Below are 27,906 nucleotides of genomic sequence, written 5' to 3'. Positions count from 1 at the left end.
TAAAGCGCCCAGTGTATTTTTCTAGTAAAACAAAAAAGAATAGAAAAGAAACAATAACATAAAATAACATCGCAAAAAATAGCTAAAAACAAAAATAATAATAATAAATGTTTATTCATCTAACTACAACAACAACAACAAGAACAACCAACGGCAACTGCAGCAGCTAATGCATTTTTCATCGGAATACGAATTAATATATATATATACATCTATATATTTTTAAACACGAAGCAGCCGCAACTTCAATTTCTTCAACTAACAACCGCAATTACGGAAAACTGAACATTATACATTATTAATCGTAATTTTTACATACATATTACTAGGGGCGTCGTCCCCCGCCCCACTCCCACACACACCCCCTCCATAAGGAAAGTAGAAGAAAGTTGACCACCCACAAGCATTAACAGCAACAACAAATGATTGTTTCTTTATTAACTTCGAAGACAAGGAATTTCAGTGCCTCTTGTGCCAGTGTTTAGCCAAAATATATATACACAACAAATACGTATTTATTGCTTAGTTTTTTTTGTCTCTTTGATATAAAAAAAATATTACACTAAAAATCGAAAGAAAGAAAAAAACGTAAATATAAAAAATTCTATAAATAAAAATCAATAATAAATTAACAAAAAATCATAAAAACAAACCAAACGCAGGTCAGTTTTTGATCAGCTCCCAAAACGCGCTCGCTGTCTTTTTTAAAAAAACGTTCAACATTCTCGTCATCATCATTATCAATCGCATCAATCAATCAATCGATCGATCAATCAATCAATCAAAAAACCAACCAGTCTTCTCGTGCTAGTCGCTATCAGCATTTTCCGTAACAAACAAACAATCAACCAATTAACAACATGAATACGCAATCCAAAGGATACCGGTCTGGCGAAGGTAAAATCCATATTCATATATCCTTATACTATATACTAAATTGAATTTTATTTTAATATGATTTCAAAAGTACGTCAAAAGGTCGAAAAGTATTCTATATAATACTGTTTTTGTCTTTAGTAAAGAATGTGTTTCGCAACTTTACCGTCTGATAGATGATGCCCCTCAACCAGTATCCATATGAGATGGATATGAACTGTTCTCCCGATTCTCGTGAAGATATCTGTAACAGTTGCTTTCAGTTCTTAAATTCCATATAGCCATATAGAATGAAAAAGCTATGGCTGTTTGTAGTATGGCTGTCCAGTAATAGACTTAACCATTAATAAAATCATTTATTATTTTTAATATAACGAATATTCATTATTATTGCCTCATCATACGCTCATCTCTTAAATGTAATTTTGCAGAACTGTACGATAGCTTGCAGTGTTTCGATATGACTGCCATGCACAACTTGAACATCCCCACAACATTTCCGACAATTGGCACCTTTACGCTCGACTCGACCACGTTGGGACTGCAGTCCCATGGACCGCCAACACCATCGGCTGTCCAAATGCAGGTATCTCAACCGCAGCAGCAAGCTATACATCAGCATATGCAACAACATTTACAGCAGCAGCAGCAGCAACATCATCAACAGCAGCAGCAGCAACAACAACAGCAGCAGCAGCAGCAGCAACAACAACAACAACAACAACATCAACAACAACAACATCAGCAGCAACAGCAGCAGCAACAACAACATCAACAGCAGCAACATCATTCAAGCATTGGCATGTTCGATGCGAATGAGGTCAACGATATCATTCAGAATCCGCCACAAATTGGCGTCTTTCAGTCCAACAGCGTGCTGAATGGACCCAGTCCGGGAAGCTCATCGTCCATATTTGGCTCGCAGTCGAGTAACTCGTCGGCAAATGCAGCCAACGATCCGAATGCAACCACACGTGAAACTGGCATCATTGAGAAGCTACTGGTGGGTATCCTGTGCGAACTATTCGCAAACCAAAAAATCCATTCCCAAATCAACAATTAACTTTTATGTGTGTTTGCAGCATTCGTATGGTTTTATTCAGTGCTGTGAGCGACAGGCGCGTCTCTTCTTTCATTTCTCGCAGTTCAGCGGCAATATTGACCATTTAAAGATTGGTGATCCCGTCGAGTTTGAGATGACCTACGATCGTCGCACCGGTAAACCAATCGCTAGTCAAGTGTCCAAAATAGCGCCAGAGGTTGTGCTGTCTGAGGAGCGGGTGACCGGCACTGTGACCACCGAGCTGCGCACCGATAGCGCCAACAATGTGCTCACCTCTAGTGAGACAACTGGCCGGATTAGCTATGAGAATCGTGGCGAATGCTTCTTCTTACCCTATACCAAAGACGATGTTGAAGGCAATGTGAATTTACGTGCTGGCGACAAGGTCAGCTTTCAAATTGCAACGAACCAAAGGTAAATAAATATAATCTACTCAGCACTACATAATATTAACTAAACTAAACCCAACTCGCAGAGGCAACCTTGGCGCTTGTCATATACGCCTGGAGAATCCGGCCATGCCTGTCAAATATCGTGGCGTTGTCTGCTCAATGAAGGAGTCGTTTGGTTTCATTGAGCGTGCCGATGTTGTGAAAGAGATCTTCTTTCATTTCTCCGAGGCCGAGGGCAATGTGGAGCTGCGACCCGGTGACGATGTTGAATTCACCATACAAACGCGTAGCGTAAGTAGATGATTATTGATTCAGTGCCACATCTCTCATTAACAAGAACAGTCTGCCTCTGTGCCACCGCAGGGCCGTGAGTTTGCCTGCAACATAACGCGTTTGCCACCCGGTTCGGTTATCTTTGAGGATGTCGACACCACCATTTACAAGGGTCAAGTGCTCAAGTCGCTCGATCGCAACAATCCGGTGCGTCAGAACAATGATCCGTTGCCCGGACGCATACGTTACCGTGCACCCGATTACTCCGAGGTGGAGGTGCCGTTTGGCGACAAGGACCAGAAGGGTGATTTCACATTGCGTCACGGCGATTGGGTGCAATTCCTGTTGGCCACCGATAGGCGGGATCAGTTGCAGCGCGCCACCTCGATTGCGTTGCTGGACGAGACGTTCAAGGTGTCCGGCGAGAAGCGGGAACAGGGCACCATTGCCTCGCTAAAGGAGGGTTTCGGTTTCCTTCGATGCGTGGAGCGTCAAGTGCGTTTGTTCTTTCACTTTACGGAGGTGCTCGATACGGTAAGTAGATCAGATCAGATCAAAGTAAAACAAAATAATAATTAATATTATCTATTACCATCTTATTTCATGCAGAGTCGTGAAATTGATGTCAACGATGAGGTTGAGTTTACTGTCATTCAGGAGCCCGGCCTGGCCTATAATAACTCGCGTCTGCAGGCCATTCGCATTAAACATTTGCCGCCCAATTCTGTGCAATTTGAAACCCTAATGGCCAGCAACATTGAGGGTATGTTTCTCAAGCGCAATTCATAAACTAGAATTTCTTGGCTAATCTGATTTGTAACGTTTGCAGGCTGCGTGACACGCGAGGCGCCCAAGAGTCCAATTAAATCTCAGGATCGCTTCGAGGGTGGAGTCATCACCTACGAGCATGGCGATGTTAAAAAGACTATTATGTATTTTCTTAAAGACTGCGAAAAACCACCAAGAGTCGGCGAGCGTGTGCGCTTCGATATTTACATGGTATGATCTCATCCCAACTTTGACAAAACTGCTCTTAAACATAAATCTTTTCAATACCACCCTAAAGAGATTAATGTTTTATACAAAGAACGAGAACTCTGTGATTTCGTAGCTTTCGATACAGTAATATATAGATAGTAAAAAATACTAGTTGCAAGTAAGAAATGAGCATTAAAAAACTGAAAACTAGTTGGCATGGACAGACATGGCCAGCTCTATTCGACTTCTCGTGCCTATCAAGATTATTTAAATATTATTATATCGTAGGAGTCGTTTGCCTTAAGCTATAATTAAATTAGCATGCGTCTCAATAGCATCTAATCTGTATCTAATCTGGTTTCGTTCTCCCATTTGCCAGGTCAAACGTAACAAGGAATTTATAGCCGTCAATGTGCAGCAAGTATCGCTGCAACAGCAACAACAGCAGCAGCAGCAGCAACAACTTTTAAGCCAGCAAACAGCTGCCCAACAACAAATGTCTGCTACTAATTTGAATCAGAACGATCAGCTGTTAATCTCGAATGGCATCAGCACGAATGCTGGCTCCATGCAGAATGGTTACATGATGCATGGCAGTCCTGGCGGCGGCAGCAGCAGTAACAGCAGCGTGGGCAGCAATGCCACAACCCAGCAGCAGATTTGCGTGCCGCAGATTGAGGACTTTAAGCTGGAGAATAACAATCATGCGAATGCGGAAGCAGCTAGTGGTCAGTTGTATCGCGGATTTATAGCCGTCATTAAGGAGAATTTTGGATTTATCGAGACGCTGTCGCACGATGAGGAGGTTTTCTTTCACTTTAGCAACTATCAGGGCAATCCCAATTGGCTTGAGTTGGGCCAGGAGGTGGAGTACACTCTGGCGCCCAATGGCAACACCTCCGTCTCTGGCAATTGTCTGCCCGCCGAGAATGTGTGCGCACTGCTCAAGAACTCGATACCGCAACCGGCAGTGCTGGAGACGGTGCACAATGGGGTTGTGGCGCGTCCGTTGCGATGCATCAATCCGGATCAGCAGGAATATGCCGGACTGATTGAGATACTCGATGAGCTGCGCACCACAGTCATCTCGCAGCATGAATTTGGCATCACCAGTCTGGTGAATAAGCGTGATCTCTTGCAGAAGGGTGATCTGGTCAGTTTCCGCATCGATGAGAGCGGCCGGGCGGCGGAGGTGAATGCGGTGCGGCTAAAGAAACGTGCCACTGTCGATTCGATCAAGGGTCAGTTTGGTTTCCTCAATTTCGAGGTCGAGGACGGCAAGAAGCTATTCTTTCACATGTCCGAGGTGCAGGGCAGCACAGTGGCTCTACATCCTGGTGATACCGTTGAGTTCTCTGTGGTTACCAATCAGGTGGGTTACACATCAATTTAACCACATTTTATTTATAAATATTAATAATTTTAATGTTGACGGACTATTCACAGCGCAATGGCAAATCGTCGGCTTGCAATGTTTTGAAAATAAACGATCGTCCCGATCGTCTGATCTCGCGCCTTAAGCTCAATGGCGACGATGGTGTGCCGCGTCTGATCCTCATACGCGCACCCAAGGGACCGCAGGGCAAGGGCTTCTCTGTACTCGCTCGCCATCCACGCATTCCAGGTGAGTGTTGAAATAATACACGAAAAACTATGTGAAGCATATCTAATTTGATTCTAAATAATGCTTATTATTGCAGGCGCCCTGGTGGAGTAATTCCAAATCAGATATTAGATGCAAATTAAAGACAAATGCAGGCATACACATACACACACACACACACACAAACACACACATACATACATTTATATATACATATATCTCAATACATATATATTCTTGTACGCTACAACATAAACAAGGCTTCACGATACCATTACCATTACCGTTACCGAAAACTGAATAAACTAAAGAAGAAGATGGCACAGGAACTGCATAAGCAACAAAATACGCAACTACAGAACTACATTATTGTGAACTTGTCGCTACAACCATATTATGATGTCTACAAAACAGCAAAACAAACAAAGCAAACATACATTTATTAAGTATATTAACTTAGAAAAAACAAACACAAAAAAAAAAAACGAAAAAAAAAACACTATTTGAAACGATAATAATAATTGATAGCAAAACATATGGCATACCACAAATATATAGTACATAAATGTATAATTATGATGAATAACTAAACGGCAAGCTCCAAAACAATTTCTATGTGTCTGATATAAATCTAAATGAAATTTTACGTAATCTTACGCATTAAGCATTAAACCAGGGCCCTCTTCCTAATTGTAATACGCAGTCTATATTTTTTCTGTTATATTGAAGTTGTGCGCTGCTTAAAACTGAAATTCAAGTGTCTGAGAGATGAAACCAAATTGTGTGTAAACGTATACTATTTTTCAACTAGTTTTGCTTTAATTTAATTTTAGCATATATGAAATGAAATCTATAAAACAAAACAAAAAAAAACACAAAAACAAAAAAAAACAACAAAACAAAAAAAAACAAAGAACAATTATTGTATAAATGGCAACGAAATCCTTGCATATGTGCGTTAGACAACAAACAAACAAATACAAAATAAACAAAAGAAACAAACAAACTATATGCCATAGATGCGTAGATAGTTCTTTTTTTCACAACTTATATATGCTCTATTTCTATTACTCTATTCTAATAATTCTCGCAATTGTTATTTCACTGCTTCTTTAAGGTCTTACTGTTAACCTGGCATATATATTTATTGAGTAATGATTGCATACATGATGAACACGATGTGACGGAAGTCATGAAATGAGAGCAACAAGTATTTATATATATATATATTAATATGTATATATATATCGCAAACAAAGTCTTAAATTTCAACACCAAAACACACTTCCGAGTATCGAGAATATTATCTGTGTATGTTGTTTTACGAATTTGATTTTCTGCATTCAAAAGGGTTGCATTAACTTATTACACATACATATATATTATACAAATACATACATACATGCGTACATCTAACATATACAAAAACATATTTATTTAAAAGTGAGTAACAAACAATGGCAAAACAAATACAATATCTAGAAATCGAACTTTGTAACTAACACACACAAAAAAAAAGAAAAAGCGAAAAAAAAAAGAATAATAATAGTAAACAAAACACAAAATAATAACTAAAAGTCTTGTGTGAGGATGAAGAAGAGCAAATGAAATTTGCTGCGCCAAATCTGTTGAACCATTTAATGAAAGATTACAAAAATTAATTTTTAAAAATGTATTTTTAAATATTAAAGTATATATATATAGTAAAAAACAAAAAACAAAAAAAAAATAAATAAAATAAAAATACAAAGAGATCGTGTCGGAAACAAAGAGCAAATATTGTGAAAAAAAATTATGAATTTCAATTACTAAAAAAAAAACAAAAAGAAAAACATTTAACAAGCTAACAACAAATTTTGGGATCAGTACGTCCTACTATAGCCATGTTATACATATAAACCATTACAACAACAACAAAAAGAAGAAGAAAAAGAACACTAAGCAACACAACAAAATGAACAAGCAAGAATAAATAGTAACTTAAATATGGTTAACGCGCTATATTAAACGAGTATATATATATATATAGATCGTCTGATATGCCGAGATTTATGCAATGCAATGAAATGAACAGCACAGGCACAGAAACCGAACATCAACTAATCCTTATTTATAAAATATAAAACATTAAAAAAATCGTAAAACATACACACACAAACAAACAAAAAAAATGCAACAAAAAAAAATACATATGTGCTTGAATACGAAAGAAAAGATAAGAAAAGAAAAAAAATACAAAAACGCAACTATATAAGTCAAAATAATAAAAACAAAATAAATACATATTTCAATAAAGCTAAAACAAAAACTGTGTTTTTCTATATACAAAAATCTAGATTGCATGCGATAAGCAGTTCTACGAGCACGGCATGAGAAACAAAAAAGCTTTCTCAATGCTCAAAATGAGCTGTTGGGCGCTATTAAAAGAAAACTCTGTTGATTTGTTTTTTGGTTTCTTTTTATTTTTTTTTATTTTATATATAAGAATAATTTATATCTGCTTAAGATTTGCGGGTTACTTGACATGACTATGGTATGGTATCGCAATATTACTTTTCTTTATACGCTTTTCGTTCATATTTGGGACTTAAAACTTGACTGTCTGATTTCTCTTTTACCTTCTTTTTTATTGCCTGATGACTCCTTTCTTTCTGTTTTTTTTTTTGTTCTTTTTTTTTTGTTGTTGCTATGTTCTAGTACATATATGCTATTTTGTATTTGAACGCTGATGTTCCTTAAAATTCAAATATATCGTAAATAGTTGTTGTTATTTCGTTTCGTTTGAGGTTATGTAATGTAAATATAAGTTACTTATAAATTTACGCTTGCAGTGATTTGTTTATAGTGAATATTGCCTTGATTACTTTGTGTTTGTTTTGTTACGCATGATTATATCGCCCATATATATATATATATATATAAATATATATATAGAATGTATATATATCGTATAGAGCAAGGGTTTTTGTTCTTTAGTAGATACTATATGTAAAAAAATTGCGTGTAGGGGTTTAAGAAAGTTACCGACGAATTAAAAACCGATTATTTGCATTATACATATAAATTCTGTAAAAAGGGTTTATCCGTAATACAAACTTCCTTATCCCGTTTTCCAACTACCGTCTTCCTCTGCGTTCTATTTTTTTATATTTGTTGTTGCTGTTGTTGATTACTTTTTCAACGGATACTCGCCTCCGGCATAAACTTACATATACAATACTATTACAAAAAACATTGAGTTTTGTATAAAAAATCGAGGTAAACTTTGATAGTGCATCGGATTTGTTGGTGTTGGTTTTGTTGTTGTTTTTTGTTTGTTTGTTTTTTTATTCGTTTGGTTTTTTGTTGGTGTTACACGGATAAGGAAACTGAGGGCTATCCACTGGAGACAGCTTCAAAGGCATTTTATATTCAATAAATGTGTGTGTGAATGTGCGAGTGAGTTAAATGAATCTTAAAGGCTGTTCCTATGTTTTAATTATGATTGCCGATGCACCAATTATAATTTTATATCGATTCTTTAGTTTTGTTTTTTTTTTTTTGGTGAGGGGCCTTATTTGTAATGGATTTGTATGTTTTTGTTGTTAGTTTTATTTTTTTTTTATTGGTTTTGTCTTTTATTACGAAAGAGAGCAAAATTTGAATTTGTTTTTTTCTCGGGGTGGGCAAATTTTTGATTCATTTCGAACTGCGTATATATATATGTATATATATATATATATATATATATATATATTTGTTGTTGTTTTTAATTTGCTTACTAGGCAGAAGTAGATACATCTTAATATATGTGTATAAATAGCTATATTTGATATAAATGGGTTTGTGCTTAATTTGCTTCTTTTTTTTTTCTTTAAATAGAGTGAGAGAATTTGACGACTTGACTTGACTTTTTTTTTTTTTAGTTTCTATGCTGGTTTTTATTTATAATATATTTTTTTTTTTTTTTGGTTTTTGTTAAAGAGAACGAACGACTTTTTTACGCCTAATTGCTTGTGCTGGCTACGCCAAGATTGGATGTGTGTGGGTGTTGTGTGGATGAGGTGTGTGTGTTTTTTTTTCATCTTTTTTTAAATCTTTTTTTGGGTCTGTTAACTTAGCGTAACTCTATATGAAGTGTGTGTGTGTTTGTGTGTGTGTGTTTGGGAAGGGGTGCTCTTAAAGCGAGATAGACAAATTTATAAATATATATTTATATATATGTATATATAGAAGTATATAGATAGATAGTTAGAGAGAGAGAGAGAGCGTAATGTGAGAGTTTCAAATTATGCTAATGATTTATCATTTGCCTTTCTTGCATTGTTTCTTTGGGATCATATCATCATCATCATCATCATCATCATCAAATCAACTATCGCTAACTCCTCCTAAGGGATCACACATAGGCTGGCATTTTTTCAGGCGCTATTCTTGGAGACAAACTCGCGCAAAATATCGCCAGCCATTTCGATGTTATTCCTCGAGATGCCCAGAGCTGTGATGGCATTCTCCTTGGAATAGCCGGCATTCATCAATCGGGCAATGTACTCCAGATTGATGTTCTCGTAGGGCACGGAGCCGCAGTCTTTTTGATTGATCGTCACGTTCGCATAGAGCAGCGGCTGATGTTGCTGCTGGGCAGGATTAGCCGGCACTGCTGGCGTTGGCTGCTTCAGCGTCATCTTTGCCAACTTGCCATTGGCCAGCGAGGCAGCTGCCGCCAGTGCCGCCGCACTCGTTGTTGTTGTGCACAACTGTGTATAGTGTGAACTGGCCGCATCCTGTACTCCAGCACCTCCACCACCACCACTACCACTACTGCTGCTGCTGCTGCTGGTGGCGGTGGCGTTGCTGCTGCTGATGGTGCTCGGCTTGGGCAGCGTTCCACGCGCTTCCAGCGGACGTGTATCGATCACACCGCTGATAGTCTCCGCGGGACCCACCTCCACCATCATCTCATCGAGCAGCGACAGCACTGGCGATGTGGTGCTACTAGCAATCCTCTGTTGCCGCATCAGATCCTCAGCCAGCGTATCCACACTGTTGCTCACATGGGGCGGAATGGGCGGTGCTGTCGTCTGTGGTGGCACATTGTCCAAACTGCATTGGATGTTGTCAATGCTCTTGCTGCTCGATGGCTTGACAGGTGTCTCCACGCCCGGCGATTTGCGTGGCGGCAGCGGTGGAGCTACTGCAGCGGCTGCGGCAGCGGCAGCAGCAGCTGCACCTGCTGAGCATGAATTGGAAAGGGAGCTGGTGCTGGCCCCGATGCTGCCATCCTGTAGATTCTGTAGTATGGCATAGGAGCTGATCGAAGCGGTCTCACTCGAGATTCCACTGTCCGTTCGACTGGGCAACTTTTGTCCATAGGTCGAGTTGATCACACTGGAACCCATCAGCGGTGCACTCATTCGATTTGTGCTCTTTTGCGTGGAGCTGCTGCCAGCTGAAGATGTTGATGTGCCCACACCTACTCCTCCAACTCCAACTCCAATTCCTGCTCCTCCTCCGACTCCTCCATTGCTGATCACTGCGGCTGCGGGCGGCGCTGAAGGCTGCGGTTGCTGTTGTTGTTGCTGCTGCTGGTGTTGCTGCTGTGATGGTTGCTGGTGTTGCTGTTGTTGCGTGCAGTTTGTTGAGGAGGATGAGCTGCTGTTGCTGCTGCTGCTGCTAGGCAGACTCAGTGCTGGCCCACCGCCGGCATAGAGATCATTTTGCACCGCCATCAAGCTGGGCGTGGTGCTCCGCCTGCCCAGACGTGGCGAGGTGTGCGGACTGTGCTTCTCCATCGAGGATTGTGAGGCTGCCGATGTGCTGAGCGCATGCAGCGACGATGTGGCAATGTTGAAGTCACCCATATCCTGCAGGACGTGTGTGGGGGGAGGGGGGGAGGGAAGTTTTGTAGTCAGTTCTGGTTTCGCTTTTGCAGATAGATTTCAATTTGGGATTTGTTTTTTTGGTAGTTGTTAGGACGCATGCCGCTAGAGCAACGAAACTGCAAATCAACGTTCTTTTTTGTTGGACATGCACAACAAACATGGATCATAAATAAATAGGAGCAACAACAAAACGCAACAAAATTTGCAACTGTAGACAAGAAAACATAAATAAATAAATAGCAGCACGTCAAACAAATTAAAACCAATATTTATAAATATTTATACATATATATATATATATTTTTTTTAATGTTTTTACTGTTGTTTTTTTTTTTTGTTGTTTTTTTTTCGTTATGAATTAGGCATTTGTAAAACTTATTAAGGAAATCATCAAAAATTATAAATTTAATGCTAAGAACTTGATGTAATCGGTATTTGTATAATTGTATGTATACATATATATATATAAGAATTGCATTAGGTGTATTACATTAAACATAAATAATTATTAATTGAAATATGCTAAATCGATGTATGATGATTTGAAGCCTATATGTTAAGGAAACGAACTGAGCCGAAAGATTTAATTAAATAATAATTATAATGAATGATAATATAAGAAGAACGCATACAAATGACAAAACACACACACATTCACACAGATACACTCAACCAAACACACAATGATTGAAAATGTTAATTTCTTTGCTAATACTTTTAACGTTTTATATAAATTCTGGCCTAGGCTTGTGACAGTTAACAGCTAACTAGCTACATTAATGATAACAATGATAAATGATAATTATACATACATATGCATTGGCCATGGCCATAGCCATTTAAATATTAATATTAATAAATTACAGTCTTAAGGCTTACAAAAAAAACATACATACATACATCATGTACTATATATATATTTATATATATGAAAAACCGAATTGAAAACTAAAACAAACAAAAAAATCATAAACTAAATATATCTTTGGAAGTATCAAACAATAAACTAAAATGTGAAAAATACCATAGGTGTTCTTTTTTTTTGTTTTTGTTTATATATATATGTATGTGGATGGGTATATACTGTAGGAAGAACAGGGTTCGATTACAGGATGAACTTCAGACAGTTTTCTTTTTTTTTGTTTGTAACTCACTAAAAAGTACATTACAAATTATACAATAATAATAGCTAAGTATTTACAAATGTGTAATAAAAAAATAAGAACAAACACAAATACAGCATTTATCTGATATTGTTGTCGTTGTTGCTGTTGTTGCTTAATGATAGATGTTTACGAATCGAGAGATGCATTCATATGCACGATAATAACATACTATTAAATGAATCATAAACAGAGGCGACGAGCGAGCGAATGAATGAATGAACAAATGTATGAATGAAATGTGAAAGAGTGAACAAGAAAAAGAAGAGAAGCAACCAACAAACGAAACAACAACTACAACAACAACAACAACGAACAGTGCACAAACGAAACGGATGGAAAAAACAAGCGAGCGTTGATAAAAGCTGATGAGTAACTTCCGCTCAGCGTACATACTTCAATTTATGTACAATCATTTGCATATATACATATATGTATATATACATATACAGATATACATATATATATATATACTCTCTATATAGGTGTCGATTTCTCTGTTTGTGTGCGCACTGTTTGTTAGTTGCATGAAAATTTGGGCTAATAATTTACGTATGAATAATAAATCAAAATCGCTAAATATTAAACTTAATATAAAGAAACGTCTATGCTATACATATACATATATATATATACACATATATATATACATATATATTTATATATATAAATGTATATATATGAGTGAACCAAAATTAGATTTGATTGTAATCGTAATAAGAGTGATATTTGTTTTTGTTTTATATATATAAATATATACATATATGTATATATACACATGTATAAAGATATACATATATCTATATATATATACATATATATAAGAGATAGGCAGCACAGGCGGGCAGCGCGGGGCAGGCGTCAAAGGCTTTATTATTTCAAAAGCGCTGCACAAAACTATACCTCTGTATCGTCATCGTCCTGCTGCAGCTGTCTTCCATTCGTTGCGTTGCGATTGTGCTGCTTCCGTGGATCGAAGGCATCCACAACGATCTGTTCGGTGCCCTTGATCTCCGCACGACAGAACGGGCAGCCCTGCACCAAAGTGATTCATTGGGAATTGGATTTAAACTCAGTTTTTGATTGCAATCGGCGATAGCGTTGCTTACCTGTCCCTCCGAGTCCACCTGCCAGGCGGTGAGGCAGGGCGTGCACAGCAAGTGTCCGCAGGGCTCGATGCGTATATCCTTATCGTTCTCCGCACAGATTTTGCATAGCTGAAATGTGCTGCCTGTAAAAGTGCAAAAGTTGAGTTTAGTATTGCAGAATGTGGGCGTTTAGTAGCTTAGCTATTTCTTAGCTCACCCATTTCACAGTATAACTCATATTGCTCTTGTGTGACAGTAATGTGATCCTCTGTTGGACTTTGCACCGCAGACGACAGATCCGGATTGTAGGCCTGACCATCGGGATATAGGTAGAAACCCTCGCTACATAATCAAGCCGGGTATAGTTTAATAAATACTGTTGAACATATATATTCTGATTATGTCTAATTCTTACCGATGGCCATCAAGCAGCGCCTGACAGAGCGATTTGTTTTGCGGTATGGTTTGCAGTATTTCACCATCGGCCGTCACATAGCCGATGGCCCATTGTCCTAGCCGTGTGCAGGATAGGCGGAAAACGTAGCTGCCTGCCTTGTGGATGTAGCGTTGCAGGCGCGCTTTCACCTCATCATAGGTGAGAAAAGCCACATAGCCGGGATGGGTGACGGCGAGGATTTGCCAATTGCGCAAAAGCGTCACCCACGGCTGAAATAGACGTGTAAATACATCGAATTCAAAATTCGATATATAATCATTGCACGTCAAATCGATGGTCGTCTTCAGCGCCATCGCCTCCAAGCCCGACGATATGGGATGCACTTTGTTCAGCTCCTGACGGAATATTTTCCAAGGCACCAGTGTACTGCATCAAGAATCACATATATTGGTTAGAGAACGAGGGGTAATCCTTATTGGATTTTTGAGAAAAACTTACCTGTTGCCAAAATTGCCCTTCCAGAAATCGGCCGCATCGGCTTTGGTGATTCGAAATTGATCGCCCGCAAAGACACCGTTGGGAAAAATAGCTTTAAGCTCGCTCAGCATGTGGGAGAAGACCAAACTCAGTTTGGTCAAATTGCGTCGATAATGCGAATTCTCATCGAACATCTTCTCCTTGCCCTCCTTGAACAGTTTAATGGCCTGTTTGCATTTACGCATCAGATTATTGATGAAGACATTGAAGTGCTCGTTGGCATGAAGGAGATGCATTTGATCCTCGTTCTTGGAGTAGATGAGACGCAGACGCTGATACGTGTCCGGCAGTATGTCCAATATGAAGGGGGGACTGTTCTTTAAATTCATTTTCGACTGTTGGCACAATTTGACCACTTTGTCCATCAGTTTCCACGTCTTCTCCAGCGTTTTCTTGTCCGTCGACAGGCGCTGTGAGACGCATGCCTCCGAGATGGCTCCATGTAATTTCGATAAGATTGAAGGAAAAATTTTTGGTTGTGATTGTATGCGACTTGTGCGACTCGTCGCCATCTTTTCTCTCAACACTGCTGCTACTGCTGCTGTTGTTGTTGTTGTTGCTGCTGCTGTTGGTGTGGCTGTTGTTGGTTTGGGGAGTAAAGTTGTAGGTTTCACTCTTCACACACACGCGCGCACACACACACAACACACACACGCACACAACATACACACACACATACACGCACAACACACACTTCTACGCGTTACAACAGCGACAACATGAATTTCTAGCTCCCCAAACAGCCAGCGCACCAAAAATAAATTAAACGTTCACTCTGCCTTTAGCACTATGCATCTGCATTTGCACAATTTTGCGCGTTTCGTTTGTTAGTTTTAGACGACTTTTTTCCCACACAATTCTCCGACTTTTTCAATGAGTGAGCCAGTGTGTGCGTACATGTCCGTGTGTGTGTGAGTAGCGATGTAAAAGGTTCTATCGATAGTTATGCCATTATCGATAAGTCTGCACAGCAACACTACTTGACAGTGCTGTGAAACCTCTGCCAGTGTTGCTCTAAAAAATTTATATTGTATTGCGTGACGGTTAAGTTTCAAAATATGATAAAGAGCTGTGCATATTTGCGCACTCAATTTTAGCATGACAATGCGAATGCAAGAAAATAGTGAAAATCAGCAAATAACTGAGCATGCTGTATGCTGAACCATCAAATTTTAATTGGCATTCGCACAAGCCATAACAACCACTTGTGATTTCCTTCTATCGCGTTTTGTTGTTTTTTCCCTGAGTCTCTATCATCACATTTATATAATACTTTCAGCTTTTTCATTTGTCATTTTCCTAGCCTATGATTAAGAAGCGAGGAAGACGCGAGGACTATGATTAAGAAGCGAGGAAAACTCGCACGACTTGCAGAACAGGTGCGTGTTGTTGTTGGTTATTGCTTCTAGCTTTTTATTACACTGTTTCTTTTTTCTGTTTATGTTTTTAATATGCACTCGGCACTGCTGCATCTACAATTTTCACTTTCCATTTTTATTGGCAACCACAACATCAAATCTTGGTTGTGGCCAAAAAGAAATTGCACGCCTGCCAAAGGTTTTTTTTTCTGCCAAGCGCGGCTTTCTTTTAATTAATTTCTTTGCAAGAGGTGGCATTAGATGATGCATTTGGTGGTTGGTGGTGGTCCCCAGCATAAGTTCTGGGCGGCTGCTGGTGTCACGGCTGTCAGCTTGTAATGTTGTCGTCTGCCTGCCTGCTGCCCAAAAACTAACTGTAAATATTCCACTTACTGACCTATTTTCAGCTGGCTGCTGCTGCTGCTGCTGCGGCTGCTGCACCACTCAATTTTCTTTATGCTCGCGAGCAAACCGCCAAAGCTTGGCTGAGTATGTGTGTGTGTGTGTGTGACCCTTATTCGCAACGCCACTCAGGCGTAAAATTTATGGCTTAAAAGTCGACAAGTCTATAAACACACACACAACACAAACACACACAGCATCCAGGCTAGCAAACGTCTGCTGCAGCGGTTACTTGCAAGACTACAACAACAACCAACTTCAAAATGCGCGCCAGCGCACTTTCTACGGCGACAGAGTTGCATACAGATCGTGTCTGCTTATGTGAGTGCGTGTGTGTGTGTCTGTTATAATTTCAAATGCGGTTCGCCTTTTTGGTTGCATTTTGCTGCCACTTTTGGCAAATTAAATTTGTACGCAAAACCGATTAGGTTTGCGAGACAACAACATGACCAAGTTGTTATTTTAAATACCGACAACTCCATTTAATCAATGGCTAAAGCGCAACCAAAACTGATGCCAAAGCAGCGAAGATGTATCACTAACGCACAGTGTGCCCAAATCGTAAGAAAAATGTTTCTGGTTCCGGCTTCCTGTCAAAGCTTCCTGTATAAGTCAACAGCTTAGAAAAGTTTAGCTTCTTATTAATAACTTAATATACATTGATTTATATTTCTTGTAGAAAATAAAAACTGCTAAAATTTGACGAGAAGCTATTTAGGCCCGTGTATCCCACTGCGGGCCGTCCAAATGTTTCTTTGATCTTAAATCCGCCTATCTCTTTAACCATGCAATTACGGAGGTGAAATTTAAATTCAAAATCGCACTTAATTTAAATATATATATCCATAAAAAAGAAGCAACACAAATTTAATACCTAATTTTATTGCTGCTTTGACTGAAAGTTTTACTAATTGAAGAAAAAAACAAAATATTTAGCAAGCACAAAGAAAAACAAAAGAAACAACTTATTTATACCAATTGGATATCAATTGTAAGTGGCCAACTGAGACCAAAAGTGATGTGTTTAGAATGTCTGCCCAGTCGGTGCTCACCACTGTGCGGCGCCCGAAAGACGTCGGCTGCGCAGCGACTGCGCTGCGGCTGCCTTTCACTCATATAAATGGCATTGCAAATTCGAGTGTGAGTGTCATTCAAACCTTTCTCTCGTGTCGTTCGCAACAGCAGTAGCCTTCTTTTTGCGTCGCATACGAAATTGGAGCTGGAGCTGCAATCGTCTTCGAGTTGATCTCGCACAACAAAAGACGCAGCTCAAACAATAAAAGCTTATAATTTTTATGAATGTGTAAAAACCAAAGCACGCGTGCGTGTGTGTGTGTGTGTGTAAGGAGCATAAGTGTGCTCGAGCGTAAGTGTAACTGTGTCTGTGTGTGTCTGCGCGTACGTCGCATATGTTGTGTGTGTTCATTCATTGAAAAGAGTGCAGCGAGCACAACAATAAATAATGCAGTCGCTGTAACGTCAACGCTAACGTCAACGTCGACAGCGAGGCGGGGAGCAGCATCTCCACAACACAACCACAATTCACATTCACAGCGATCACTTCGCATGCGAAACTCAGCGAGCGCGCATCAAAATCAAATTCAAACGCTTACGCTTAGGGAATAAAATAAAATAAAATAAAAAAAGAGTAACGAACTACTGAAAAGAACTCTGATGAAAAGATACTTTGTGTGCATATAATAATAGTAAAAAAAGAAAAGAAAAGGCAACCGCAGAACGAACGACTGAACAAACGGTAACTGTGGTAAAACTTCAAAAGCCGCACTCGTAATTGAAATCGAATTAAGGCAACGTGCAAAAATAAAAAAAAAAACTAAAAAAGAGGCAGGGCGATAAAAAAGAAATTATGCTACATTGTGCGAGAGGTCAAACCGAAGAAATACACGTCGAGTGTTAGAAGCAGCAGGAGGAGTCTTTCATGCGTAATTGCTGCTGTTAAATATAAACCGCAAAGCGTCGCTTAATGCTTAGTGCTTAATGCTTAATAGGCAGCGAACGAATTAACTCATAAAAGGGCAACAGGCGCAAAACTCTCAAATGAGCGAGAACCACAAAGAGAGCGACAACCGTTAATTGTGAGCATTGGCAGCAGTAGTAGCAGCGACGCTAGCATCGCCAGCTTCTGCCTGAAGCTTGCACCAGTTCGCTTGCATAGCAGGCAGAGGGAAGAGCTACTGGAAAAACAAACGAAAAAAACTTTCTTTAACGTAAGTTCGAAGTCGTGTCGTGATCTTTGCACGCCGTCGCATAGCTAGTGCTGAACTTGAGAAGCAAGCAACAGCAGCAACAACAATAGTAACTGCTTCTATTTCAATTGTTAACGAGCGAAAGCGTCGTAGTCACGCACACAATAATATACAAACACGCACACATATATATATACATATATATATATACATACATATATAGTAGACGTCTAGCCTAGGCCAGGAAAGTGCAGTCGACAGTGAAAATGATGTGCCCGATCCAGCCGCAGTCGCAGCCTCAACAATGGCAGTCGCAGTACCGCTTTGGGCTAAAGTACCAACGTCAGCTGTTTGGCGCACTGCTGGCTTTCATGCTAACGGCAACGCTTACTAATGGTAAGTCATAATTGTATGTAGCCAAACCATTACACTAAATTAACAAACCATGACGTCCAACGGGAGCTGTGCACAGAAAAATATTATATGGCTAGGATGAATTTTGATTGATTTGAGATGGGTTCTGATAGATTGTAAAATTTCGAATAAATCCTTGAAATGATTAGCAAATTTTTAGTGAATTAATTTTAAAAAATTCATAATTTAAAGTAAGTAATTGGTCTGATTAAAGCTTTTAAAAAGTGTGGTCGAAAAAACTGAACCTGCTCAAAATTTCCAAAAGATTTGAATATATTGTAATTTAAGTGCAGCTACTTAAAGTGCCCTTTTATTTTTGTCAGTGTGGCAAGATCATGATCAACAGCTGTGCCACTCAGTTGGTAGAAAGCACAACCAACAACGCTGTTGTCTTCTGCTTAGCACCGGCGGCAGCAATTAATATCTAAGGTACGAGTACAAAGTGAATGTAAAGCTGACACACATCAGAGACCCCCTCCCCTGGCGGGTGAGTGTCTGTCTGTGTGTTTGTGTTTATGTGTGTGGCATGTGCCCATGATCAAACCCCCCTTCCCATTCTGTATAAAACACAAATCACACACATACACATCGAAGTAAATCCAAACAGGCTCGTAAATTTGTTGGTCGTGCACAATTTGTCCAACATTCAAATAAATTCATTAAACTTGCTCTTGTGCAGCAGCGCACAGCAAAAGAGACTTGAACCCAGTGTGGCACACCACATGCCACAGTGTTACCGCAGCCGGTTGGAACGGTCTCAAATTGGAGTGGAGCATGTGCATTGAGGAGAGCAGCGAATCATTTGGTTGATTGCCTTATGAGGTCACCCCCAAAGAGGTTGACCTGTGGCAATTGTTACAGTCAGCGATTTGTTTATTCTCTACTCGTTCGACACGATCGTCATTCAATTAAATATCGAAATTCTTCGGTGTAAAGATCACGACATTATTTCATTCATCACCAATTTAACCAGATGACTAAGTGTTCCTGCTGTGTTGTTGCCAGTGTGATTCTGTGATAAGCAGATCAGCAATCAGATTGATTGCAATGGTTGTTTTTTATTTGTAGTGTAAATAACTCCCTTATTTATTATTCTCAAACTTTCCGTTTTATATATTTGTATTATATTTCCTTATATTCGTGATATCGCTTCAAGCATTGTCTGATTATTTTATTAAATATCTAAACTTACTGATTAAAAACTGTCAATCAGTTCCAACAGCGCTGACTTTCTCTCATTTTTCTTAGAAATATTTATAATTTTTCTAATATATTTTCTATATCTCTTGCTAAGTTTTATTCTGAAAGTCTTTCCTTCTATGCTACTTTATACGAAATCATTTATTATACTCAGAACAAAGTAAAAATGGCAAAAGGAGTGTAATGAAGTTGTGAAAAAGTATATGAAAGGCAGAAGAAAGTATAAATATTCTTTTGTTCAGGATCAATAGATGACTCGATCAAGCCATGACAGATTTTGTATTTTTTTATTGAACAATCGAGTATCAGCAAACGTAATATGCATTTAACAGCTGGGTTAAGGTCAATCTCTTCAGAATGTATGTGTTCGGTTCTAAGAAGAATTTCTCCTGGCACAAATAAGCAATAACCTGATTGTGGCAATTTGAATCGGGTATTAGATCGCTAAAAATATCTTTCACATTTCTGTCCTTTCTATGTCTATACTCAAAGCCAGGTATTTTTGTTTTTCCTTTCTATTAATGGCTCTTTGAATTTCCTGTTGCATTTTCCAGCACCGCAATTTGGAGTGGCTTTTAGCTAATCACTTAATAATTATTGCCTGCTGGATGTTGGCTTTGCAATTGTTGCATGAGAATCTGCGCCCACTGTGCGACTGCCATGATATGTGGGGGCAGCAGCAGCAGCAGCAGCAGCAGCAGTTGTTGCAGCAACATAGATAGCGACAACATGCACACATATCATGTCGTCACTGGCCTAAGCCTGCCCAGCATCTGTGCTGCGGCTGCTGTTGTTACTTTTGTTGTTGGTTGCCACTTTTGAAAATTATACGTTATGCGCTCTTTTTTTAGTTTTTGTTTTTTTTTTTTGCAATTGATGGCATCCGATAGCAGGAGCCAGAGTGTCAGAGCTGTGTGCCTCTTGCTCTTGGAATGTGGCACGTAGCATGTGGGGGCAACACTATGGACTATAAGTATACATATGCGTACTCGGCATGGACCTAGATGTCTGTATTAATTTCTAACGCCGCTTAATTTTCTCCACTTGTGGGCACTAAAAATGCCAAGAATGCGACTTCGTCTGGATTATGTCTTTTGGTCTTCTGTTTTTTGTTTTTTTTATTATTAATATTTATCTAGCTGCTTTTGTTTTTAACGCAGCTGGTGCAAATTGAAATAATGAACGTGGGTTCAATTATCTCAAGCAAGCAATCGCAACGCTAATAGATTTCTACATCTGCTGCTGCTCTCGAGTCTATTTTTCCTCTGGCATCGTCCGCTTTCTTTGCAAATAAAAAATCCAAACGTAGGCTAACATCCGATCACGACGACGACCACGACCACGACGACGACCACGACGACGACAATGGCGACTCTAAAGACGGAGATTTTTCGGCTGGGGCCGTTGGCAATTAGTGTGAAAATTTCACTTGCAATTTTAGCAGCTAGATTTCTGAATGGGGATTAGCGAGCGTAATTATAGATGGAGGTCATTGATAGTACCCACCATAGTACACACGTATCAACTAAATACTTGTCTGTTTGTGTGTGTGGGCTTTGTGCCGTTAATGGAACGCTGCTCTTAGTGATTTCTCATAAACCATCTACTAACTCCCAAGCTAATGGCGGACTATGCAAATTACACAACTAGTCGTCGAAACCTGTACGTGATCAAAAACTTAAGGGGAAAGGTGTTGGCAAACTTATAACTGTGGAGCATACGAGCCTATAATCGATTTTAGTTTTTCTTTTTAGTAAAAAAACGTGTTTCCAATCATAGTTCTGGAACGCTTTGAATTTAAATGTAGTATTATTTTAAGGATCTAATCATGAACCAAAGAAAAACTCTAGTTTTTGAAAGTTATGTCTGTGGAAGATTTGGACCCTTGTTTTCAGGCACTTTTTGAGCGTATAATTTCCAGCTTGAACTAGAGTTTCCAACTTTAAATGTAGTATTATTCTAGGGTTCAATCCATAATTAAAAATCCCTTGCTTTTCAAAATTTAAGTTTTGACAGAGTTATGGCTGTTTGAAAACTTGGAAGTGTTCCCAAGTGGATTTCTTGGGATAGTATTTTGCGATGAGCAGCACTTGCGTGGCACGACACGCAGCCAGCTGCCCCATGGGCCAAGCAACAAATGTGAAACTGGCAACTGCGTAAAATACTTTGCCTGAGTTGGAAGCTAATCCGAAATTGATATGCCCAGTGGCGGCTCTTCCGCATGTCGAACGAAGCAAACAGAACAGAACTGTTTCCCCCCTCTCTCTCTCTGTCTCTATATCTATCTCTATCTCTCTCTCGCTCTCGTTCTCACAAAAACACACACTCTCTTTCATACTCTGTGTCTTTGTAGGCGCCGTAACAGACTCGCCCATTAAGATTATTAGACTGCCGGCACAGGCGCCTGTGATACGCTACCGCAACGCGGATGCAGCGCCGGATTCGCTGTTGATCCAATATCGCCAGGATGCACAGCCTGAGTTGTCGGCGACGCTGATGCAGGCGCCAGGAGCAGCGGCGGCAGCACTAGAGAATCTGTTGCAGGAGGAGGCGGATCAGCAGCAGCAGCTAAGTCTGGGCCGGCAGCATCGGGCGTCGAGTGCCTCCAGCAGCGGGGGCAACAACAATTGTCCGCGGTCCTGTCCGCCCAGTTTGACGGTGGGCGCTGAGCCCGTCTGCGGCAGCGATGGCCTCATCTATGCCAATCTTTGTGAGCTGCGCAAGAAGACCTGCTCCCGCAACGGTGTCTCCCTGATCAAAGATGTACGCGATGGCTGTGAGCGTTCCAAGGGTTCCGATTGCAAGCATCGCTGCACCACCGAAAAGGATCCAGTGTGCGGCACCGATGGACGCACCTATCTAAATCGCTGCATGCTGCGCGTGCAATCCTGTCGTGTTGGTCTGGCCGCCGTCAAATTGTCGCATGTGGGTCCTTGCAGCAACACCAGTGCTCAGCGCGAGTCCTGCCCCGTTGACTGCAACAGTGCTCCCAAGGATGGACCCATTTGTGCCTCCGATGGCAACGTTTACAATTCCACGTGCGAGATGAAGTTGCATACGTGTGGCCAAGGTGTGGTGAAGACCAGTCGCAAGCACTGCCAATCGACGCGGATGTGTCGCGAGTCCTGTTGGCGTGTGGCAAGGCCCACCTGTGGCTCCGATGGTCGCCTCTATGCGAGTCCCTGCAAGATGCGCTCCACCAACTGTGGCAAGCATGTGTTCGAGGTGCCGCTCTCCTTCTGCATGCCACAAGAACGACATGGCAGTCAATCGGCAGCCGAGACGTGCCCAACCGAGTGCCCCAAATCGGATGCGGATGCCACATCCCAGTATGTGTGCGGCAGCGATGGCAACATCTACTCATCACTCTGTGAGCTGAAGATGCTCAACTGTGGGTAAGTCTTAAGCGCATAAATATGCAGTTAACTAAATTATGTAGTGCTGATTCTAAATGCAATAGTTACAAACTGTATTCCAGACCGCAACGCAAGTCCATACAGAAGATGAGCATGGATAAGTGCAAAAATCGCTTGACACGCTGCAAGCAGCTACCGCCCTGCAAGGACTTTAACAATCTCTTTGGCTCCATATTCAGCTCGAAGCGCAACGACAAACTCTGCGGCACCGATGCCAAAACCTACAATAATGAGTGTGAACTCGCCCACGCCACCTGCTTGTAAGTGATCAGAGTATACCAAAATCCTTGTTTGTGTTTGTATCGTTGGACTCGTGTTTGTAGACGCGGCGTTAATCTGGCGCATATTGGTCCCTGCACGGATCTAAATTCACCGGCCAAGGACTGTGGAGATGCGTGCACACGTGCCGATATGCGACAGCAGCCGGTTTGTGGCTCCGATGGCAACACCTTCGCCTCCATGTGTGAGTTCAAGCGACGCACCTGCAATCTGCGCGTGGTGCCCGTCTCCTTGAAGAACTGCGCCCTAACCGTCGACTGTGACTCCGATTGTGATGCCCAGCCGCCGAATTTTGTTTGTGGTTCGGATAACAAGTTCTACAAATCCGAGTGTCACATGCGCAAGGAGAACTGTGGCAAGCATGTGTTTGTCGTGCCACTCAAGCGTTGCCTGGCTGCCTTCCAGTTCCAGGGCTGTGCCCGCATCTGTCCCCGGGAATTTGAGCCGGTTTGTGGCAATGATAACAAGACATATTTGAATGACTGCTTCCTGGACATCGAGAACTGTCGCACCAATAGCACGGTGGCTGTGCATCACTATGGCGCCTGTGGACGCCCCGAGGCGCCCTCAACCAATTTCCTTTACTAATCGATTGTCGGGCGTTATTTACAATTTTACAATGGCATTTAATATTTTTAGGCTACAGTCTATTACGTATTGTATTGTATATTTTTTTTAAATCGATATTTATTGTGTTGGAATTAAAAAGCCGAACGAACGTATAAATTTGGGAATGGTTTGCTGCTATCTGCCTAGGCAGAGTCATCGAATAGCTTGCTAAGCATTGCATTTATCTCGTGCGGCCGATATCTGACATACTTATCAGGATTCTTACTAAACTGCACAGCGGCATACCTGCAATATACATATAAATTTAAGTAGTTAAATGCAATTGAAGTCAACTACTTTCTAGCTTACATCTCGAAGAAGCGATTGTAATTGGGCAGAATGTGCTCCACATTGTCCCGCTTGATGCCCTCACGCAAGATGACATCAGGTATGGAAATGCCACGCTGTATTTTGCAAGCCTCCTCAAAGTCTTTGTTAAAGTTCTGAAAAACAAAAATTTGTTAGAAGTTGTTGACTTAAGTTTGGGTCAAGCATTTGTCGCACCGAGAAGCGCTCCTTGAGCACACTGCGATCCTTGTCCTTAACCTTGCCAGCCACTGGCTTGGGCAGCTCCTCGACCGAGTAAATACCCGCCAACATTTTCGACCAAGTCTTCTGATAGCTCGTCTTTAGCTCACGTATCATTTCCAGATAACTGTGCTCACACTCCGGCTCTGCCAACGTGACCAAATCAATCAGATTGGAGCGTTGCAGTGATTTGAGTATATAATGTATGTTATTAAGTCTAAATAGATGCTTCGTTGCCTGATCATTATACTGTTCGCACTTGTTCATTATGGATAGATTGAGCTCGGCGAGCGCTTTCTCTGCAAAGCAACAAAAAAAAAAAGAGATACATTAAATACATTGATGATAGTAGATACAAGAACTGATCTCACTTATGTATATGGCCAAGAGTGCCTTGTTGCGCTCCTCGCCGGGCAGTGCCTTCTTCATCAGTATGGTATCCAGCTGCGTGGAGTACAATACATCCTGGGCAAGTATGGCGCCAATTACATCAAAGTGCTCATACAAATGCTCGATGAACCAAATCGTATTTGAGGTCAGTTCGTGCACGGTGGCATCCTTGGGCACATTGCTCTGGCCGACAATGTTGGTGCTCGACTCGCCCTTGACAACGTCCAGGAAGTGTTCCAATGCCTTGGCGCCAGTCTGCTGCAGTTTGTTCAGCACTTTGGTCAACTGTTGTCGCTGGGCGGCATCGTAGGTGCGCTCAATGTCCGGCTGCAGGAGGATGACACGTTTCAGTGCCGAGAAAATACCCAACGCTGAGGTCCACTCCTTGCGTGAAATGCAGCGTAGGATGCGCTGTGTGATGACCTCCGCATCCTTCACCACCAGCTCGATGGCATTGTAGGCGAGACGTGCAAAGACCTCATTGTGCTTGGATTGCGGTATAATGTCGCGCATAATGGCGCGTTCCCAGTTGAGTAAACGCTGCAGGCCGAGCAACATGACCAAATACTTGTCCAACTCCTGATCGCCATCGAGCATATCCTCGGATGTCAGATGATCCGAGTGTGAGGAGGCCTTTTTAATGGAGAACCCGGTGGACTGCTCAAACGTTTGTGTGGCCCGCAAATACAACTTGTTGGCCTTCTTCTCAAAGCTGCAAGACAAAAAGGTATTGAATCAGTTGCTATCGTTAAACATCTGCAGATGAGGAACTCTTACATTTGCTGCAGTCGCGCCGAGGTGTTCTTCTTAGGCTCATTTTGACGACCGCTGTGACGTGATCTCTGTAAAAATCAGCCGAATAAAGTCAAGAAAGAGAAGCCAATCAACTTTTGTAGTGTTTCCTATTGAAACTTTATATATACAGTAATCATGCGATATTGAAAAGACTTTTTAATAATGTGAGGAACATAAAATTTAATAAATTGGAATTTATTCCGTTGTTTACAAAAATTTCGATTTAATTCTTAATAGATATATAAAAATGCTGGATAGCTTGGCAAGCGGATCAGCCGGCGATAGCTTGACAGCTTTGGGAATACAAAGATCAGATATCATTGAGGGCTTCTAGTATGCGATTGCAGTCTTCATCCTTGCGCACGCCTATTCTTTTGAGATCATCACGTTTCATGGACACCAAATCGATCAGATCCATATGCGATGCATCGAATTTATCCAGATAGGTCTCCAGGCCGACAAGGATCAGCACTTCCTTCACATTGGTGGCATGATTGAGGACAAACGAGTGATTCGTAGCTTGCAACGAACGACGACGCGTCTCCCGGCACAATGATGTTTCCGGGGTGCCGGTACTTGAGTCATCCAAGAAGTTGTCCAAACTCATGTTGGTATCTTCATCCTTCCCATTGCTCTTCTTTCCTGATTGCTTTGCCATAGCTGCCGACTTTTTATCTTGTTGTTTATTCAATTTTCTAAAAATCATTGGAGATGCTGGACTTATCACCGTGCGCACATCATTAATGGGTGACAAATTGGGCGATCGCACGTGGCCCAAGATGGGCGTGGAGCAGCGCACATTGAGGTTTCCCACGGTCAGCGTGTTCCGAAAGGTCGGCTCTTTGGTCTTGTTCGAGCGTCTGACTGCCAATGGGCATCTGCCTTTCGGTGAGCAAAATTCCGCCATTTTTTTTTGGTTTTTTATCAATTTACAATTTACACAAGACAAAGACAAAAATCACAAACAAAAAAAAACACGATGCGCTCTTGAAAAGTGTTCAATTAGTAATGGCGACGAAGTTTGAGTTTCGTTTGCAATTAGCTAAAGCTTTTGGGAAAACTGCCGTTAGACGAACTTTTTACTAAATACAGTGTTGCATTCACTATAAAACTACTTCGCTCTTTGAGCAACAAAGTAGAGTGGCCCACTCTTAAAATATTATCCAAATAGTACTCACCAATGCTTCGTTGCCCCAGCTGCTGCTCTTTTGATGATCCTTTAGCAGTTGCAGAGAGCGCAAAACGACATCTCCACGCTCCGTTGCATAAATTTGTGTGTATTCACGCATATTCTGCTCCAGCCACAGCGATATGGTGAATAGCTCCTCGCGAGTGCTCTGCGATAGCTGGCGAAATGATGTAAACTCATCGCTGGATGAATCATCCTCGATGTAGATCAGATCCAATAGTTCCACTGGCTTCAGCGGTGCACTGTGCTTCTTTAGCAGCATGCTGTAATGCTGATTGAGACCCTCGCAGCCAGTGTTAAACAAACTGGTCACGTTCTCCAGTTCCACACTCTGTGAATTATTGTGCAGAAAGTAATCCATGGCGGCACGCAGTTTGGCCAACGCGTCCAGAAATGCTCCAATGTTGCCCTCGATGGGGCCCTGATGAATGAGCTGGCAAACCTCCTGTGACACATCGTAGTGGGAGAGCACGCTCTCCAGGCAGTTCAGAGTGGCCTCCAAATCTGGAATGAATGAATGGGGCGTTGTCAACACTAAATTGCTTTCAGTTATCATTTTACTTACTCTGCTGTCGCTTCTGCAACTGTTCCGTTTCCTGATAGACTGGCAGAATGGTTTGCTCCAAGTTGCCCAAACGCTTCTCGAAGATCGTAAGTATGCTGGACATTTGCGTGGAGAGATCATGATACTTGTCTACACGATCTTTTAGTAGTACTAAATTGGTTGTTTCCTTTTCCAATTTGTTATGCGCTTGCACCGAACTATCCAAATTATTCATTGTTTTGATTTTGCACTACACCAGCAAAGTGAAACACACTCATACCAGAGTCTTAACAGATCAGCTGTTGCTTAACATTGCTATCGATACTTGTGTTATACTCACCACA

The 27,906-nt window shown here is 41.0% G+C and overlaps 5 protein-coding genes across 7 annotated transcripts; 2 read left to right on the top strand and 3 right to left on the bottom strand.

Moving 5' to 3' along the window:
- Positions 1-611: 611 nt before the first annotated feature.
- On the top strand, positions 612-6,017 carry LOC6558058 (cold shock domain-containing protein E1). 2 transcript variants are annotated; one of them, XM_001984312.3, is made up of 10 exons: positions 612-897; positions 1,308-1,879; positions 1,959-2,353; positions 2,415-2,622; positions 2,674-3,138; positions 3,214-3,367; positions 3,434-3,603; positions 3,962-4,954; positions 5,029-5,206; positions 5,283-6,017. In XM_001984312.3, the coding sequence occupies exons 1-10, from the start codon at positions 861-863 to the stop codon at positions 5,297-5,299; spliced, it is 3,189 nt and encodes a 1,062-aa protein (XP_001984348.1). In that variant the 5' UTR covers positions 612-860; the 3' UTR covers positions 5,300-6,017. The 2 variants fall into 2 exon arrangements, with proteins under 2 accessions (XP_001984348.1, XP_032599407.1); XM_032743516.2 differs by having other exon boundaries at positions 2,695-3,138; positions 5,283-5,644.
- A 3,091-nt stretch (positions 6,018-9,108) lies between these two features.
- On the bottom strand, positions 9,109-15,137 carry LOC6558348 (E3 ubiquitin-protein ligase CBL-B-B). The gene is made up of 6 exons (XM_032738659.2): positions 14,193-15,137; positions 13,713-14,120; positions 13,515-13,639; positions 13,319-13,440; positions 13,113-13,244; positions 9,109-11,028 (listed from the first exon to the last, which is right to left on the bottom strand). Exons 1-6 carry the CDS (start codon positions 14,741-14,743, stop codon positions 9,586-9,588), a joined length of 2,781 nt encoding a protein of 926 aa, XP_032594550.1. The 5' UTR covers positions 14,744-15,137; the 3' UTR covers positions 9,109-9,585.
- Positions 15,138-17,409: 2,272 nt separating this feature from the next.
- LOC6558709 (agrin) lies at positions 17,410-24,233 on the top strand. Of its 2 annotated transcripts, XM_032743509.1 has the most exons (5): positions 17,410-18,219; positions 18,422-18,594; positions 22,166-23,207; positions 23,291-23,488; positions 23,552-24,233. In XM_032743509.1, the coding sequence occupies exons 2-5, from the start codon at positions 18,465-18,467 to the stop codon at positions 24,093-24,095; spliced, it is 1,914 nt and encodes a 637-aa protein (XP_032599400.1). In that variant the 5' UTR covers positions 17,410-18,219; positions 18,422-18,464; the 3' UTR covers positions 24,096-24,233. The 2 variants fall into 2 exon arrangements, with proteins under 2 accessions (XP_032599400.1, XP_001984350.1); XM_001984314.3 differs by lacking the exon at positions 17,410-18,219 and having other exon boundaries at positions 18,398-18,594; positions 23,552-24,220.
- LOC6558177 (exocyst complex component 7) lies at positions 24,120-27,837 on the bottom strand. The gene is made up of 7 exons (XM_001984315.3): positions 27,584-27,837; positions 27,008-27,522; positions 25,812-25,876; positions 25,016-25,746; positions 24,621-24,943; positions 24,426-24,559; positions 24,120-24,362 (listed from the first exon to the last, which is right to left on the bottom strand). Exons 1-7 carry the CDS (start codon positions 27,795-27,797, stop codon positions 24,260-24,262), a joined length of 2,085 nt encoding a protein of 694 aa, XP_001984351.1. The 5' UTR covers positions 27,798-27,837; the 3' UTR covers positions 24,120-24,259.
- On the bottom strand, positions 26,017-26,776 carry LOC116806540 (protein matrimony). The gene has a single exon (XM_032743510.2). It carries the CDS (start codon positions 26,734-26,736, stop codon positions 26,140-26,142), a length of 597 nt encoding a protein of 198 aa, XP_032599401.1. The 5' UTR covers positions 26,737-26,776; the 3' UTR covers positions 26,017-26,139.
- Positions 27,838-27,906: the final 69 nt, after the last annotated feature.

This window comes from Drosophila grimshawi, unplaced genomic scaffold (assembly GCF_018153295.1).
Source record: "Drosophila grimshawi isolate 15287-2541.00 unplaced genomic scaffold, ASM1815329v1 contig_44, whole genome shotgun sequence".
Lineage (NCBI taxonomy): Eukaryota > Metazoa > Arthropoda > Insecta > Diptera > Drosophilidae > Drosophila > Drosophila grimshawi.
The sequence above is the reverse complement of the archived record's forward strand: the minus strand, read 5'-3'. Positions and strand labels throughout refer to the sequence as shown.

Bases quoted from the DNA above. Each gene is read 5' to 3' on its own strand.
- LOC6558177 (XM_001984315.3), bottom strand. From the start codon at position 27,797: ATGAATAATTTGGATAGTTCGGTGCAAGCGCATAACAAATTGGAAAAG. The intron at 27,523-27,583 runs GTAAGTAAAATG...CATTCATTCCAG, and splicing joins GTTGCAGAAGCGACAGCAGA to ATTTGGAGGCCACTCTGAAC. The intron at 24,560-24,620 runs GTGCGACAAATG...TTTGTTTTTCAG, and splicing joins TGCTCAAGGAGCGCTTCTCG to AACTTTAACAAAGACTTTGA.
- LOC116806540 (XM_032743510.2), bottom strand. From the start codon at position 26,736: ATGGCGGAATTTTGCTCACCGAAAGGCAGATGCCCATTGGCAGTCAGA.
- LOC6558709 (XM_032743509.1), top strand. From the start codon at position 18,465: ATGATGTGCCCGATCCAGCCGCAGTCGCAGCCTCAACAATGGCAGTCG. The intron at 18,595-22,165 runs GTAAGTCATAAT...GTGTCTTTGTAG, and splicing joins AACGGCAACGCTTACTAATG to GCGCCGTAACAGACTCGCCC. The intron at 23,208-23,290 runs GTAAGTCTTAAG...ACTGTATTCCAG, and splicing joins CTGAAGATGCTCAACTGTGG to ACCGCAACGCAAGTCCATAC.
- LOC6558348 (XM_032738659.2), bottom strand. From the start codon at position 14,743: ATGGCGACGAGTCGCACAAGTCGCATACAATCACAACCAAAAATTTTT. The intron at 13,441-13,514 runs GTGAGCTAAGAA...GCACTTTTACAG, and splicing joins TGAGTTATACTGTGAAATGG to GCAGCACATTTCAGCTATGC. The intron at 13,245-13,318 runs GTAAGCAACGCT...ACTTTGGTGCAG, and splicing joins AGGTGGACTCGGAGGGACAG to GGCTGCCCGTTCTGTCGTGC.
- LOC6558058 (XM_001984312.3), top strand. From the start codon at position 861: ATGAATACGCAATCCAAAGGATACCGGTCTGGCGAAG. The intron at 898-1,307 runs GTAAAATCCATA...GTAATTTTGCAG, and splicing joins AGGATACCGGTCTGGCGAAG to AACTGTACGATAGCTTGCAG. The intron at 2,623-2,673 runs GTAAGTAGATGA...TAACAAGAACAG, and splicing joins TCACCATACAAACGCGTAGC to TCTGCCTCTGTGCCACCGCA.